Below are 15,933 nucleotides of genomic sequence, written 5' to 3'. Positions count from 1 at the left end.
TTCCTTTTCAGATGGGTTCCTTCTGGTGGAAGGAGACATGCCGGTTCTATAGACAGTAGAAGTAACTTAAGCACCCTAAGTAACCATGGGTCCGCCGATCCGAGTACTCCAAGGGGAGATAATGCAAATAGTCCTGTATCGCCACCTCGTGGACGATTTACGGCATCATTGTTACGGAACGGTGGCATGTCAACGAGTTTGACAGAAGAGTCACGGTCTGCCACCCCAGCAATGACAAGCAGTAGAGACTATACGCAATATTCGGACAGCAGTCCGTATCTCCCGTCAGCTGTCAGCCCGTTACGCCGAGTTCAAGTTTCCCGAGAGGACAGAGCTGAAAGAGTTGTAACAATGGACAGTGAAGTAACAAGTTTACCTAATGGTGATTCAGGTAATTAATTTCATATATTTGTGTCGATTACTCTTACTTCAATATTCACTTTCAGCCTTTTTTGTATCATATTATTGATTACCTTGTACTTGATAACGACAAGAGAATAATTGGTAAAACGTTGCACTTATAAAGTTGCTGGTGATTGTCAATCATAAAGCTGTTTTTCAAAGTTTCCCATCCCTAAATGCCTTACAAACAATAGTCTTTTTAAGTGTTAATTTGATATCCCCGTATGTCAATGTTAAAGTCAAAGTCACACACGTCATATACATATATACACTGTCTAGCATCAAATGCTGAACCTTACACCAATACTAAATTTCGTATACAGTTTCTCTACATTCTTGTAAAATTTATGTGTTGCTTATAAGTGTTACGAAAATGCAAGCAATAACTGAATCACTGTTGACATATCAATGTTATAACAAAAAACGAACATCTAAGTGCATAACCCTGTCGACCACGGTTATCAAAATAATAAAATATATTTATACATGTATATTTTTGATAAGTGTTACGAAGTTGCATTCAATACCTACTTCACTGTTGACGTATCAAAATTTATTATAATACATAATAAATAACACACAAATAAGTGCATAACCCTGTCGACCACCGTTGTCAAAATAATACAATATATTTATATATTGCTTACGAAGTTGCAATCAATAAATAACTACTTCACTGTTGACGTATTTTAATTTATTATAATACATAACAAATAATGAACATCTAAGTGCATAACCCTGCAGACCACCGTTATCAAAATAAAAAAAATCTTTACAATTCAATATTTCATTTACTATTTAACTTTGATCTGTGACCTCATGACCTGTCAAACATGGTGATTTTACACGCACACATTCCAGCTCATTTAGTAACATTTTATCGGTTTCCCACGTTTCATGAACCCGTAGTGCAGATCTTAATATGCACATATTCTGTTATTTGCGAGCTTTGATATACACAATACTATAATGCCCCCCCCTCCCTTTCCCTGTTATTATGATACTGTAGGTATATTTTGTTCAAAGGGTAAAGGAGGGTAATATTATACACAGGTATAACGTACAGATTTGTTGGCAGAATGTAAAAAAAATAAAAAAAATAAGATATAGTACAATCGGTCGGTCGTTAAGAGCAACCAAATTCAATGTCCGTCATCATAAGGGGCCTGGGTGGCCCAGTGGACTAACGCGTGCGGTTTTGATCATAAACCCTGCTATAAGTCAAGTGGCTTGGTTTCGATCCATAGAGTAGGGTCGCCTGCCGAACCTCGCGGGTTTTCTCTTGGTCCTCCAATTTCCTCCCACACGCGAATTATTGAAATATGATTATGCAAGATGTTAGTCTCACACCACTTACAGCTAAGAGGGACAGTTTCGTAAGGAACCCCATGGCATACGGTGACCGACAGATATCACCATACGTGGTTAGTATTAATATAGTTAGAAATAGTCTCTACACCGTTTTAACGTTTCATTATAATAATAAGAGAAACTAGTTACATGTAAATATGTAGCTTTTGTCATATAGATAAATCATATGTCAAACATGTGGGGCGTGGTTTAATAAGTTGATTAATTACAGGAGAAATATTTTAATTTCATAAACAATGATTAAATATGTGTCTAAAAATAAAATGTATTAAAGTCTCTTTATTTTATACAAGAGACAAGGTGATAGATGCTCAGTATAATAAATACAAAGTTTATGTCACAAGAGGTGTGCGATTCTAAATACAGTATACACATTGGATTAGTAAGAATTAGTGGGTATTGCGACTAGTTGACGGAATGTAGTTGAACTGCACTTTTCTGCACCAAACCGGGATAATGAAGATGTCATGCTGTCGGGGAATTGACGAAGAGTAAGCGGAAACGCCACTGTTCGGGCAAAATGTCTCTCGTAGTATACTGCATGGCATATGCGGTTAGATCTATTTGATAAGAGCAGCTTCCAGTTTGGTCAAAGGTCAACCCTTACCCTAACCCTAACCTACAATCGCGCCAACAATCACATGCCCTAACCTTATTTACATCTCAGCGACCTTGATCAAAATTGAGCTGGCCTTAACAAATAGATTTAGCCTGGTATATGCTCGTCTTCATTAACCCGGTTGGTGCAGAAATGCAAGACGTTAAACTACATTTCAATATACTATTTAAAAGACCCCAAAGGTAGTTTCAAAAGAAACGGACATAATTTATTCCTATAACAGGAATGGCAATTTCATAAATCTAGGAACATTTCGTATTTTTTTGAATATGGTATTGATTGAACCATGTCAAGCTCTAGATCTGAGATAAGATTAAAGCCGTTAATAAAGTACACAATCCTCTGACTTTCTTTAGGATAAAGATTAAAGATAGATGATATATAGATAAATATATTGTAAACAAAGAAAGTGTGAAACCATATATATATATACACATGTATATATATCACGGATATGATTATCGCACTGTAAACTTATACCATTGAACCACAACTTATTAAGCACTAAGTACTAGCTATCGAAAAACTCGAACTATCAGGGTGATAAATTCATAAATTGTACGCGATACACCATAAATTATCACAGATTAATGAATATATATCGATATAGTATACATATAGATAGATTTATATAGTCAGTAGAAAGGTGTTAAAGCAGTAAGTAACACCTCGTGTTTAACAGCTGTTTTGGAACACATGTATAATATACAGAGTAAAAAAATACACCTTAACTCTGCATCTTTACATTAAGACAGGTTTATTTAACAAGTTACCTGTACCGTGAACACAAACCTTATATATCACCTGTGATGCCATACAAAATAAATAAACCACAAAATGATTGACATTAACTTAAAAATAAGACAATTTTTGTTAGTACACAGGTAATGTAATATGACTTTAATTATAGCTGTTTGAGAGAGAGAGAGAGAGAGAGAGAGAGAGAGAGGGGCATACTCTTTGTCACGTACACGATTGGGGTCGAAACTGCGCGCAATTCAATGACATATCTTATGCCCTGAAGCATACGTGTTAGACCACTGGTACACCCTAGCCCCCATATTTAAGTCGTAACAAGAATACATACGTACTACTACCACCTTAGCATATTTCTACCTTGTTGGGGTTATCATCTGATTGTTGTATGTTTTTCTTATTATTGAGACAAAATTTGTCTATTGAATTTCAATGATTTCTGAAATTTATGCCTGGAGTTATCGTCCATGGGGAGTTTGTGTATAAGCTCTCTAAGTACAGACTATATTTAAATCTTGTTTATGGTTTTTAATGTTTTGTTCACATTAACGAAGATGTCTACCCGATTTAAATGATATCTGGTAGGCCTAATTAATTTCAAATATACAAATGGCGGTACGGGTATGTTTTGTTGTCTGACAACCAATCTTTAATTAGTTCCCTGAACTTACAAATGTTTTGCTAATTGGAATTTTTGAAATATTATATGGTTCCTATTTGCCCATCTGAACTCGGTAAATAATCCTTTGTTGAGTCTATAAGCAGAGATTGGGAACAGCTTGTTAGATTGAGCTAGTTATCGTCCATGGTATGTTTGATGTCTGCGATTAGTCAAACGTCTTGAACTAATATATATCCAAAACCTTTAAACAAACACTAACCCGCAAGATGGACGATTCGATACTCCGTTGAGTACACGTGCATGTTGAAAAGGGCGGGAAAAGTCACCTTCTTTAATGCACGTGTCTGCTGAAAAGGGCGGGAAGAAATTTGATTGCGATGTTTTTTAGGATTGTTTAGTGTTTTATGTTTTGACAGGTGGACGAACATGCACATAAAAAAATGTGCACTGATCAGATACATGCCGAACTATTTGACGATGGAAGCAGATAATTTCACGTGGTTAATAATCATCAGATGTTATGACGCGTAGACTCGTGCAATCAAGGTTACTAAAATTTCAGATAAGGATAAACTAGTTTCCTGGGATATATAGATGAAAGGTATAAAATATAAAGATAAATTATTGATAATTTTTGAACTAATTTAAATATACGGGGATTTTATTTCCAAGGAGTTAAAGGTCTCGATCTTTTACAATGATGTTGGCTTCTGGACCTACCTCATCGAAAAACTAACTAATTAATTATAACATGAGATAGTCAGCAACCGTGAAGCCAATAGGAACCCGATTTGGGTTTTGTAAAGTCATGTTTCAAAACATTGGCTTAAGCATTCCTAAGCCCATAGCCAAGTGCGTGCCAGGGTGCTTGAAATATTCTTGTTCTCTCTCGCTTAATCTTTCTCAAAGACAATTTTATCGTATGTAGCGCTTGTTCAATCACTAAGGCAAATAACATGCCAGATCAATCAAGTTCAATACGTATTTCGACATAAATCAAAGATGTTTGGTCTCTTTAAAGATGTCTTTCGTTTTCCCATGTGTGATTTGATGATATATTGAAAAACATATTCCAACTAATTTATCTGTGTAAACGTTTACTTCAAATTCCTCACAAAGGAACGAATCCAAAACCGTAAAACTAGTATTTTTCTGGTAAGATTGCGTCTCTACGTTCCATGTACAGGTATACCATAATGGCCACTTTTGTTAGAATTAACTGCCCTATAAATATTTCAGTGGGAATGCCCGGTTTCCTCCCACTGCTAAAGACCCCTACGCGCATGCGAATTATTGAAATAAAATTAAACCATATGTTAGTCCCGAAATGACCTAGTTTGTGTCGAGTAGACGTTAACCCCCCCTCTCTCTCTCTCTCTCTCTCTCTCTCTCTCTCTCAGTGGGAATGCATCTTAAATAGGGAAGACCTGAATATATACAATGTAGTTTAAACAGGGTATAACTGTTAAACCAAAAGATATTTAACTCGGAGTTCCTGCCAATAATATGCAATGTTTTTAGAGTCTAACTTTGTAATTCTGACGCCAGAAATATTTATTAAGTTGTCAGTTGTTACTCTGCGTGACTTTTAAATAAAACGGTAACGAGCTTGTTATTGGTTACGTCATCGTCTGTATAATTTGGCTTGCGTTCAAACCACAGGGAGGCCACGGTAGCTCAGTGAGTAAGACGTTGGCTCGTTAACCTGGAGGTGCCGTGTTCAGTCCCTGCATTGGCCAAGAAAGGGGTTTTCAGGAATGGTTCCCCGCTTGTCATTGGTGAAGGACAGAGGGTCTGGCAAGAGACAAGGTATAGTAAATTGAATGGGACGAAAAACCGAGGTCCCGTGTACACATTGGCGTACACATAAAAAATACCTTGGCAGATGGATTTCGATATAAGAGTAGGCCGTAGCGTCGCTGTCCAGACAAAATTCCCTCATAGCACACTGTATGACGTATGCCCGTTTTCATTATCCCAGTCGGAGCAGAGCAGTAAGACGTTAAACCCTATTTCATTTCATTTCATTTCAAACTACAGGCTGATTAAAGGGACCATGCAGAAGCTAAATCTTAATATACATGTATTCATTTTTCACTATCTATTTTTGAGCTGTTATAGCAAAAAAAAAAAAAAAAAAAAAAAAAACGGTCAGCTCATTATCTAAATCTTACATAATTCCTCTTTAAAGTCTCCGAGATTAGTTTGGCTTACTTTCAAACTACAGACTGATTAATGCCAAAACGCCATGTTAATAACAGACAAAATGTAAACTATAATAATAGACCTGTAAGAAACCGTTAGATTTAGTTTATTTTATGATATATATAGTTCCTAGTATTATCCAAATATCTTAAAAACCTCAATATACTTTACTTACGGTTTTTGAAATACATTTTTTCCAAAAGTTATCCAAAGCAATCATTTAACATTTCTATTTATACTATTCTTTATTTTGGTGTTGGGGATCACGTGGCTAAGTGGGTAAGACGCTGGCTCGCTAACCTGGAGGTCGGGTGTTCGATCCCTGCATTGGCCGAGAAAGTTCATCTAGATTTTCCGGCGTGGTTCCCCCTTGTCAGTGATGCAGGACGGAAGGCCTGATAAGGACAGCTGTCTACTCCTTCGGATGTGACGAAAAACCGAGGTCCCGTGTATACATTGGAATGCACGTAAAAGATCCCTTGGCAGTTGGAATTCGATATAAGAGTAGGCGATAGTGCCGCTGCCCGGGCAAAATTTCCCTCATAGCACACTGTATGGCGTATGCCCGTCTTCTTTAGCCCAGCATAGGAGCAGAACAGTAGGACGTTAAACCCCATTTCATTTATTTTGGTGTCCCTTACTTACAACCCAGTCCACCGTTTTCATTATCCCGGTTGGTGCAGAAGAGAAGGACGTTACAAGCCAGTTCACTGTTTTCAATTGCCCGCTTGGTGCAAAAAAAGTAGGATGTTACAAGCCAATCCACTATTTTCAGTGGTTCAGAAGAGTAGGACGTTGAACCTCATTTCATTATCCCGGTTGGCAGAAAGATCGGACGTCACAATAAACTCTTTAATACTCGGATGTGCTTAATTAACAGTCTTTACATTAAAATAGTAGGCCTACATATTTGTTACTTTTGATCAAGATTCTCATTGTGTGGGTGAGGTTGGGGCAACTTGTAAAAGGACACAGTTGATGGTCGCCGATTAAAATGATTCGGAACTAACATTCAAACATCACCATAAGCACGTTCTTGGGACACAAAGGGAATGGTAACAAAAGGCTTTTCTTGCAGTGATTATAGGGCAGCTGGGCCAGGGCCCACAAAAGGGTCCCACAATATATATCACACAAAAGGGTCCCACAATATATATCACAATTTGCAGGCTTTTGTAAAAACTATTTTAATATCAGCACATAAATTTCGAAAAATAGTTTTCTATTGTTTTAATTTTAATTACATATCTGGGGGTATCATGATTTTTTTTCTCGGTGCTTAGAGCACCCTAAGGTCTTAATCTCCCCCTCATCACCAATCTTCTGCAAGTATATGGTTATTTAGGGTATACATAACAGGTTTTTTAAAACTTGCGTAGATAGAAACGGGCACCTGATCCACACTTCCCTGGTGAATATGGTAGGACTAACGTGTCAGATATTGAAAGGGAATGTTTTCGTGCCAATCTGGAACTATTAGTATGTTCTGTATAAGGTTAACTATACCAGATGACCTTTAGTACCATCTTTATGCTAAATAATTAGTTTATATAAGAAATATTGAACTTATAAACAACAGCAATCTATTGCAGACCTTACGGACATTGAATATAGTATATACGGGTAATGTATAAATTATTAAGAGAAATAGGATATTTCAGGAATTTTTGTTTTTTAAAACCTAGATGATTATCATCGGACTGTGGTTTCAATTTATTATTCATGGCTTACGAACAATTGTTGTCGTTAGAAATTTATTACAGTGTTACTTTCCGTGGATTTAAATAGTTATACTATTTTTATTACATACGACAAGGACGTTCTTAATGTACCTGTAGCGGTCAGAGCTGAGGGAGAGAGAGAGGGGGTTAACGTTCACTGTACACAAACTAGGTCATCTAAAGACTAACATATGATACAATTTTATGTAACTGCCCCGCTTGTGTCTGCGGGTCTTTAGCAGTGGGGGAAACCCACAAGATTAAGCAGGCAAGCAAACCCACTGTTTGTCACGTACAAGCGTGGGATCAAAACCGCATAACTTGACTCAATGACTGAATGCCCATCCCCCACCCATTATTATTAGTAAAACCCCATCCCTTAATCTCGTAAACCATATATATTTATCTATATTATTGTAATTGTTTTATGTAACTGTCTAGAAATGTTAAGTGTTGATTTCAATACAGGTATACAATAGATATATCTTCTTCTATAAACACAGGTGTTAGCAATAATATTATAAAGTTGATACATCTCTTGAAAGAGCAACTATAACTTTCACCAAGAAAATAAATATAACTTATTTTGGGAATGCACACTTATAAAGATGATACATCACTTTAAAGAGAAACTATCACCATTAGAAAGAAAATAAATATAATTCATTTTGGGAATGTATATTTATAAACACTATACCTCACCTTAAAGAGGGGGTTGGGTGGTCTAGTGGTTTAACACGTGTGCGTGAAATAGAAAGGTCTGTCTTTGAGTCTCCGCTCGTACGTGTCAAGAAGCAGGATGACCTGTCCAATCTCGTGGGTATTCTCCGGGTCCCCAGGTTTCCCCCACTGCTAAAGTCCCCTACGCGCATGCGAATTATTGAAATAAAATTGAACCATATGTTATTCCCGAAATGACATAGTTAGTGTCGAGTGGACGTTAAATCCCATCAATTTAAAGAGAAACTTTCTCTTTCACCAAGAAAATAGATATAACTTATTTTGGGATTGTAGATTCATAAACAATATACACCATTTTAAAGTAGAACTGTCTGCGATATCACCTTCAGTGAAAGCGGACCTTAAGCCCTACGAATAAACGAACTTAAAGATGAATGACCACTTTCACCAAGAAAAATTTGGTAATTTACACTTATAAATCACGACTAGATAAAGATGGAAGTGTGTTTAAACACAGTTCAGCAAAGCCGTGGATGATGACGGATGTTTGAAGACTACATTGCGTGTAAAGAAAAGATTCCCCCTAAATAGGCCCTATATATAGGCCCCAGTCTACCAACCCTATAGGTAAATCAAGCACTGCCCTTAAGCAACCCGCTTTACTCCCATGAGAATTTTGTGTTTTGGTATTGTAGAAAATATGACGAGTGATATATTTATGGGACTGTTTATTGAAGTCGAGGAAACTTCTGGTGTTAAGTTCTACATAAGTGTTTGTTTTAGTATATTAGAATATATCACAAACAGTAAGTAAATAATCGCTATAGGTTTACTGAAACAACATTTCATGAAAAACGTCTGTGTTTATTACCATCATATTTCATATTCGATGTTGTGTTTTTGGTTTTATTTGTTGATAGCCGTTATACATCATCACTGTCGGTATCTGTTATAGCATCACCGAATCGAGATTGTGGAATAGTTTAAGAAAAATCATCGTGAGAGACCTTAAACCATTGGTCAAGACTATAGTATTAAGTCTGTTTTCTTTAGCTATCATATATCACGTGTCCATTCATGTCTACGGCCATTACCGGTTTGAATTAGCCTTCAATCAAATGTTAAACGTGTCAAAAATTCTTATTATTGCCAAAGAAATGTCATTAAAGACAAATGGTTGTTTGACACTGGCAATGGCCGAGAACAAATTTACTGGTAGTTAAACAAACTCAACAAAGCGTGGAATTTCCGTTTTTCAATTGATCTTGTTTTTAGTTCTAACATCATGGCGGCAGATTTATGCACATGTTGTCTAAAACTCTACGGAGTAGGCATGGTGGTCTGCTTCATCAATTATAAAAGGTGTGAAAAAAGAAGTTGCTAATACCTTTGCTGTGGATGCTCCGTGACTCATACTGAGTACGGGGATTCATATTGATTTTAATTTGTTTCGTGTTAGTTTTGAGAGGGATGGGGCGAATCGAATGATCGAATGCATGCGCTTTAGATCATAAGACATAAGATCTGACACTGCGTCAAGTGGCATAGATAATTTTATAGAATATCATAAGTTTAGGATTTGTCGAGGATTATGTTCCTAACTCATTTTGTAATTGTGAAGGAAGTGTTCATGTTATCAAGTGTTCGTGTAATTTCGTAATCTAAGAGGCTGGTGGGGGAGGGGGTGTAACCAGGCCCGTAACTAAGGGGGGGGGGCTGGAGGGAGGGGAACCGTGAAAAAATTGTCGACCATAGATATACCCTGAGAACACTCCCCGCCCCCTCGTTACCCTGAGCTAGTTACGGCCCTGGGGGTAACATCAAATCAAACCCAAAGAACCACACCACTTGATTCATTAACACACCTTCAGACCTTAGGATCTAGATCGCACATCGTTAGATCATTCGACCACCCAACCTCCCTGAAAACTATAAAGATCTGTTGTTTATGTGTAAATCTGGGTTTATTGATCACGGGGATAGATGTTTACTTAACAAACTGACCAAACTTGACCCTTCCGGTAACAATTAAACATTGTAGCCCCACTGGACTAACAAATGGTATAATGATGAGCCTATTAAAATACCTGTTTAATGTTTATTGTTATTGTGTTTTGGTGTTCATAAGAAACCGACTAGAAACCAATAAGGGCTATTATGCTCACTCAAACATCAACTTAATCTTTATATTCTATATCCTTTGAATTAGGGATTATGCAAAGTAGTCATGGTTCGATTTCTAAACCACCATGGTGCTTAACGTAAGCGTCCACCTACTGTGATACTGCAAACTAATGAACCATCATCTGTACTCGCCGAGAAATGTTCACAAAGCCTATTTATCTTTTATGTTTGTATATCCAGCTCGGCGGGTAAATATATAAATGCTCTTAATGTAGGCTAAACTTTAATGAATAGATTTTTATGACATGTATAATCTAGAAGATATGGAATGTCATGGGATTTAAAGTCTTGTCAACACAGTGCTATTTTGAGACTAACATATAGTAAATTTCATTTCTATGGTTACGGATGCCATACGAGTGAGGATAATTGTTTACCCCAAGTTCGCAAAGCATTCTCAGACTAAAGTAAAGAATTTACTCAAAAATGTTCGCCTTATTTTAACTAAAATATAGGCCTTGATAAACCTCTTGTTGTTTTATGTATCAAATACATCAATAAGAAACTATGTGCAAATTGTTGCGTTTCTGGATATCAAAGATATTTCTCACAAACAGTGATTGAAAGTTGAGTAAATTCGTAAGTCTGTTTTATATTTGGAATTGAAATTGTCAAGCGTTCTGTTACGTGCACGTCAATATCTACATGGGTGGGCCTTCTATTTTTTGTCCTATCCGGACTACTAGACACACTTTCATTGCCAGTCCCGCTTGCCATACACCTAACAAAAGGGAACCGGGACACGTAGTGATTCGAACGAGGGGACGTTCTTGTCGAAAGGCCAGCCGCAATACCAGTCGACTACCGTGAAATCTCAGAAGGTCCCGCAAACCCATTCAGGTTTAATATACCGTATAATGTCTTATCTATATATTCTCCATTCTCACTACTAAAACCCGGTTTATTTAATTATAAATATATTATAGTAGTGACCAATATATAAACATATATCTTGACTTACTTCTTTAACCTATATCGTCAAATATATACACAGACTGGAACAAACAGCTGAAACGAATGAGTAAAATCAAACGATTAATAATAGAGATAGTATTTTCAGAGTTGACATGATTGACAGTTTCTCTTGTATATAAACAACCCGCCAGGTGACTGCTGTTGGATTTTGTATCTAGGTTACCATCTGTTACAGGATTACGTAGAAAATATGTCATGTATTTGTTTTAAAAAAGAACTGATACCGACGCCACGCTTTAAAATTCTAGCTCAGTTTGAACAAGGGTTGCTGTGTTCCAATAGGGAAGGACAGGCATACAGCGGGCAGATGAACAGACAGACAGGCAGAAGAAATCATTCCAACAGTCTCTGACTAGCTTAGAGGACAGCAAAACAACGTAGGCAAAGTTTACATACAGAATGTTTAATTGGAATCATGCAGAGATTTCATTCTTCAAGGACGTCAAAAGTTTCAGTTCCCCATACATTCAAATGAAAACAAACGAATGTCCTTAGACTTGCCCCGAGACCACCAAACTAAAGTGATCCAGATCTGAACCGTTCTTAGAACGGAACGTTTAAGTTGAACCCGATTATACTTTTCAAAATTTAACCGTACCTTTCTTGGAATTCGTAAAGAATATGTTTCATTCTTTAAGGACGTCAAACGTTCCTCGTCAAATAGCTCAGGATATATGTCAAACTCATTTCTGTAAATATAAACAAATCTATCAGTTTATCTGTCTAAACAACTTCAGCTGGATGTCAAATCACTTACTGACACAAGTCATCTTCTTGTAATCGACACGTTTGATGTCTCTGAGAAAATGTTTACTATAGAAACACTTAGACGATCTAAAAGTTGAGATTTTAGAAGATTTAAATGCACCTATGTTCCATAATGTATTTTGCTCAATCGAATTTCGGGATGGAAAGACGGGATTTTGGCGATCTAATATTTAAGATTTTAGATGAATTAATCGTGCCGAATCTATTGTGCTTACAGATGTATTATGTAAGATTTAGATAAAGAGCTGGTTTTGCTTTTTGTTATAACAGTTTAAAAATAGATAGCCTAATAAAAATAACCCTGAATATTTTGAAAATTTCAGTCAAATTTGTAATTTTGAGCGATGCTTTGACAAGATCTAAAATATCTTTTCTACGATAATAAGTCTCGATGGCCCATTTAACGTTCAACTATTAAATAGCGACGGTGTTCTAATCCATTTAAAATATCGGCCATCCGATAGAGTTGATTATGGACTTATCATGTGAATAAATGTCTAAATCATACTTTATATAACATTCGAAGCCATGGCCAGATTTAGCTCTGACATAATGCATCTTGAATCGAAACCGATATTAATTTAAAAATTCGATGCTAGTATATACTATTTCATAGCTCGAGACCGCAGCATAGCCTAGTAACGAAATGAAATTAAATTCAATTTATTCTATGATGTGCTGTGTATTAAGTTACCTTTACCTTAATCTAAATTTAATATTATATTTTACCACACCATCAGGAACATCACGGATTATAAAGTATACAAAATGTTGAACCTTTGCCAGACATCTTAATTCCAATCTAAAATAGTGCCTTAAAATATTGATAGAATATTTCACTACTTTTCTTAGTTGGTTTCTGCTGGTGTAGACAAAATATTTCACAACTTTTATTAATTGATTTTAGCTGGTTATGATTATATTGGAATTTTCTTTCCAGCATACCATTATTTGTATGTAGGTTACTATAAATGGCATTCCTATATGTTTAAACTTGCAAACAACAGTGTCTTGTCATTCGGATGGGACGACAAGCGGGGCTCTGTGTACACGTTTGTTGGACCGAATGGTTAACGCTTGTGCGTTTGATCATAATATCTGTCATTGGGTCTAGTTGCGGTGTTTCGATTCGCTCGCCTGTCCAAACTCGTGAGTTTTCTGCGGATCCTCCGGTTTCCTCCCACTGCTAAAGATCCCTACGTGCTAGCGAATTATTGAAAAAAAAAAGAACCATATCTTAGTCCCGTGGACGTTAAACCCCATCACCTTCCCCGTCTCTCTCTTTACTCTTTGTCACGTACTACTGGGTAATCGAAACAACGCCAGTTGAATCAATGGTAGACCGTATGAAATTCTCAAATGATCAGGCGCTCTAGAAATAGTAACCACGCCCCCCCCCACCCTGTCTAGTACAAGGAGATAATAACCAGGTAATCTCGTGTCCGACACCTGTGAAATAATTACCTGGAGACGAACGATTGTAGACAAGTGCTACACACATATTGTTGATTATATTAATGCCCTCGCTACCATACATCACAGTTTTTCTTCTATAGAACTGCAGTGCTGATGGATGCAATAATTACCTAGAACCAGACGAAACGTGTATAGAGTCTCATCTCCTCTTTCATCAGAATTGTAGATATCTCGAGGCCTATCGATCAAACCTTCTTCACCTTTCACTCACTGAAATGGACCCGTTATCATCAGATGTTTTTTTTTTGAATTCCAAGATATGAAATTTTTAAATCTATTATCAGGAATATACCAGATCATACTTTGTTACACATTAGCTTAGAAAATGTAAAAAGCCCTTATGGACATGGCGGACGACTTTGCAGCCGCTGGCGTATGTTTCATCGTTGCAAGTAAGCAACTAATTGACCTTTATGGACACGACGGACGACTTAGCAGCCGCTAGTGTATGTTTCATCGTTGTATGTAAGCAGGACTTGGTTAATAACTAATAGACCTTTATGGACACGACGGACGACTTAGCAGCAGCTGGTGTATATTTCATTGTTGCAAGTAAGCAAGACTTGGTTAATAAGCAATATGCCTTTATATGGACACGGCGGACTTGCTAGTGAATGTTGCATTTCCGGGCAACCTATCGTTAGAAGCGAGCACGGTCTGGTTTATAATAAACAGTATACTATTTTCATGGCCTATATTTTTTATGTAGGTAAATAAACAACTAGCCTGTTATTTTATCCCAGCAGGGAACCATATACATAAATCATATCCATTTTCTTTGAACATGTTCTAGTCTTTGATGGTGTTTTAATGAAGGAAATTAAGATAAAAGGATAAATGTTGTAAGGTAATCTTAAGATAAGAAGGAGAAAGATGGCCTAACTTGTTTCTGATTTACTGCTCAAAATACGTCCTTGCATTCCATTTTATCACCTTTTTATTTTTGATTACATTCAGTCGGCCCTCCTTTATAAAAAGATGTTAAATTTTATTTTCGGATCCATGTGTTAATCCCGAAATGACATAGTTTGTGTTGAGTGGACGTTGAACCCCAGCTCTCCCCCTCTCTCTCTCTCTCTCTCTCTCTCTCTCTGGTGCCATATGTAAAATAACCGCATGCTATTTTCAACATTTCTAATTCGACCAAATTTTATGCCCGGACTTAAAGTAGCTAAGTCTCTAACTCAATATCACCCAAAGTCTTACACGTCAAAAACACGAATTATTTGTCAATTTAAATCAACATTGATGTTGTGATCTTACTGGGAAAAGGTAGGCTTCTGATATCCAATATTTAAGACAAAATAAACATTTTACCATTGGTACACGAATCGTGTACCATAGTGCGTTTCAGAGTCATTTGTAACAAGTGACCAGAAAAAACGAGGCTAGACATATTCCACAACTTATGTCAAACGGTGACGCCATGGGAGCATGCACAATAGACTGGAATAGCCAGACGCTATAGAAATTGACATTCGGGTGAGACTCATGCCGTATTTCGCTGGACATAACTGATTTGAAGTTAGAGTCAAAACGGAAACAATTGAATGTAAATCATTTTATATACAGTTAAATTACATTATTATATGTAAATCATTTTATATACAGTTAGATTACATTATTATATGTAAATCATTTTATATACAGTAAGATTACATTATTATATGCGTTGCGACCCATTTGTGTCAATCTCTATGCCCCAAATATTAGCGATTTAGTTCCTTTAAATTTGCATACCCGGTTTTTGCAACAAAGCTACGGAAAATATCGTTGCTTACCTACCATGTATAATCAACTGAACACCTTTTGCCCTGCATTTTGATGATGGATCTTTATCGTACAATATATATTGCTTATCTCTCTAAGCTACACCATCGCCTTATTTGGAGATGGGTGGACTGGATCATCCGCCATATAGATATGAAAGTTCTAATGGAATAAACACAACACGTGACGTATAGATATGACAGCTAATAATAGATGGTTAATGATATGTCTGAACCTGAGATTATTTTTTCTAAGTTAAAAACACCAAGTTAATGTTTTATATCTACCATCTGTTTAATATTAAAAACTTCTTTTGAAAATAAATAAGACGAGATGATATATGAGCTCGTGTAGCATATAGTATGGCGTAATTCCTAGAGATA

The 15,933-nt window shown here is 36.5% G+C and overlaps 1 protein-coding gene across 1 annotated transcript in view; it reads left to right on the top strand.

The window, feature by feature from the left end:
• LOC126830046 (proton channel OtopLc) overlaps positions 1-15,933 on the top strand; it is a 39,324-nt gene that overhangs the window by 13,844 nt on the left and 9,547 nt on the right. Inside the window, exon 2 of the mRNA XM_050560262.2 lies at positions 12-391. Within this exon, the coding sequence (XP_050416219.2) occupies positions 12-391 (380 nt within the window). The remainder of the gene's footprint in view (positions 1-11; positions 392-15,933) is intronic.

Source organism: Patella vulgata, chromosome 8 (genome assembly GCF_932274485.2).
Source record: "Patella vulgata chromosome 8, xgPatVulg1.2, whole genome shotgun sequence".
Taxonomy (NCBI): domain Eukaryota; kingdom Metazoa; phylum Mollusca; class Gastropoda; family Patellidae; genus Patella; species Patella vulgata.
The sequence above is the reverse complement of the archived record's forward strand: the minus strand, read 5'-3'. Positions and strand labels throughout refer to the sequence as shown.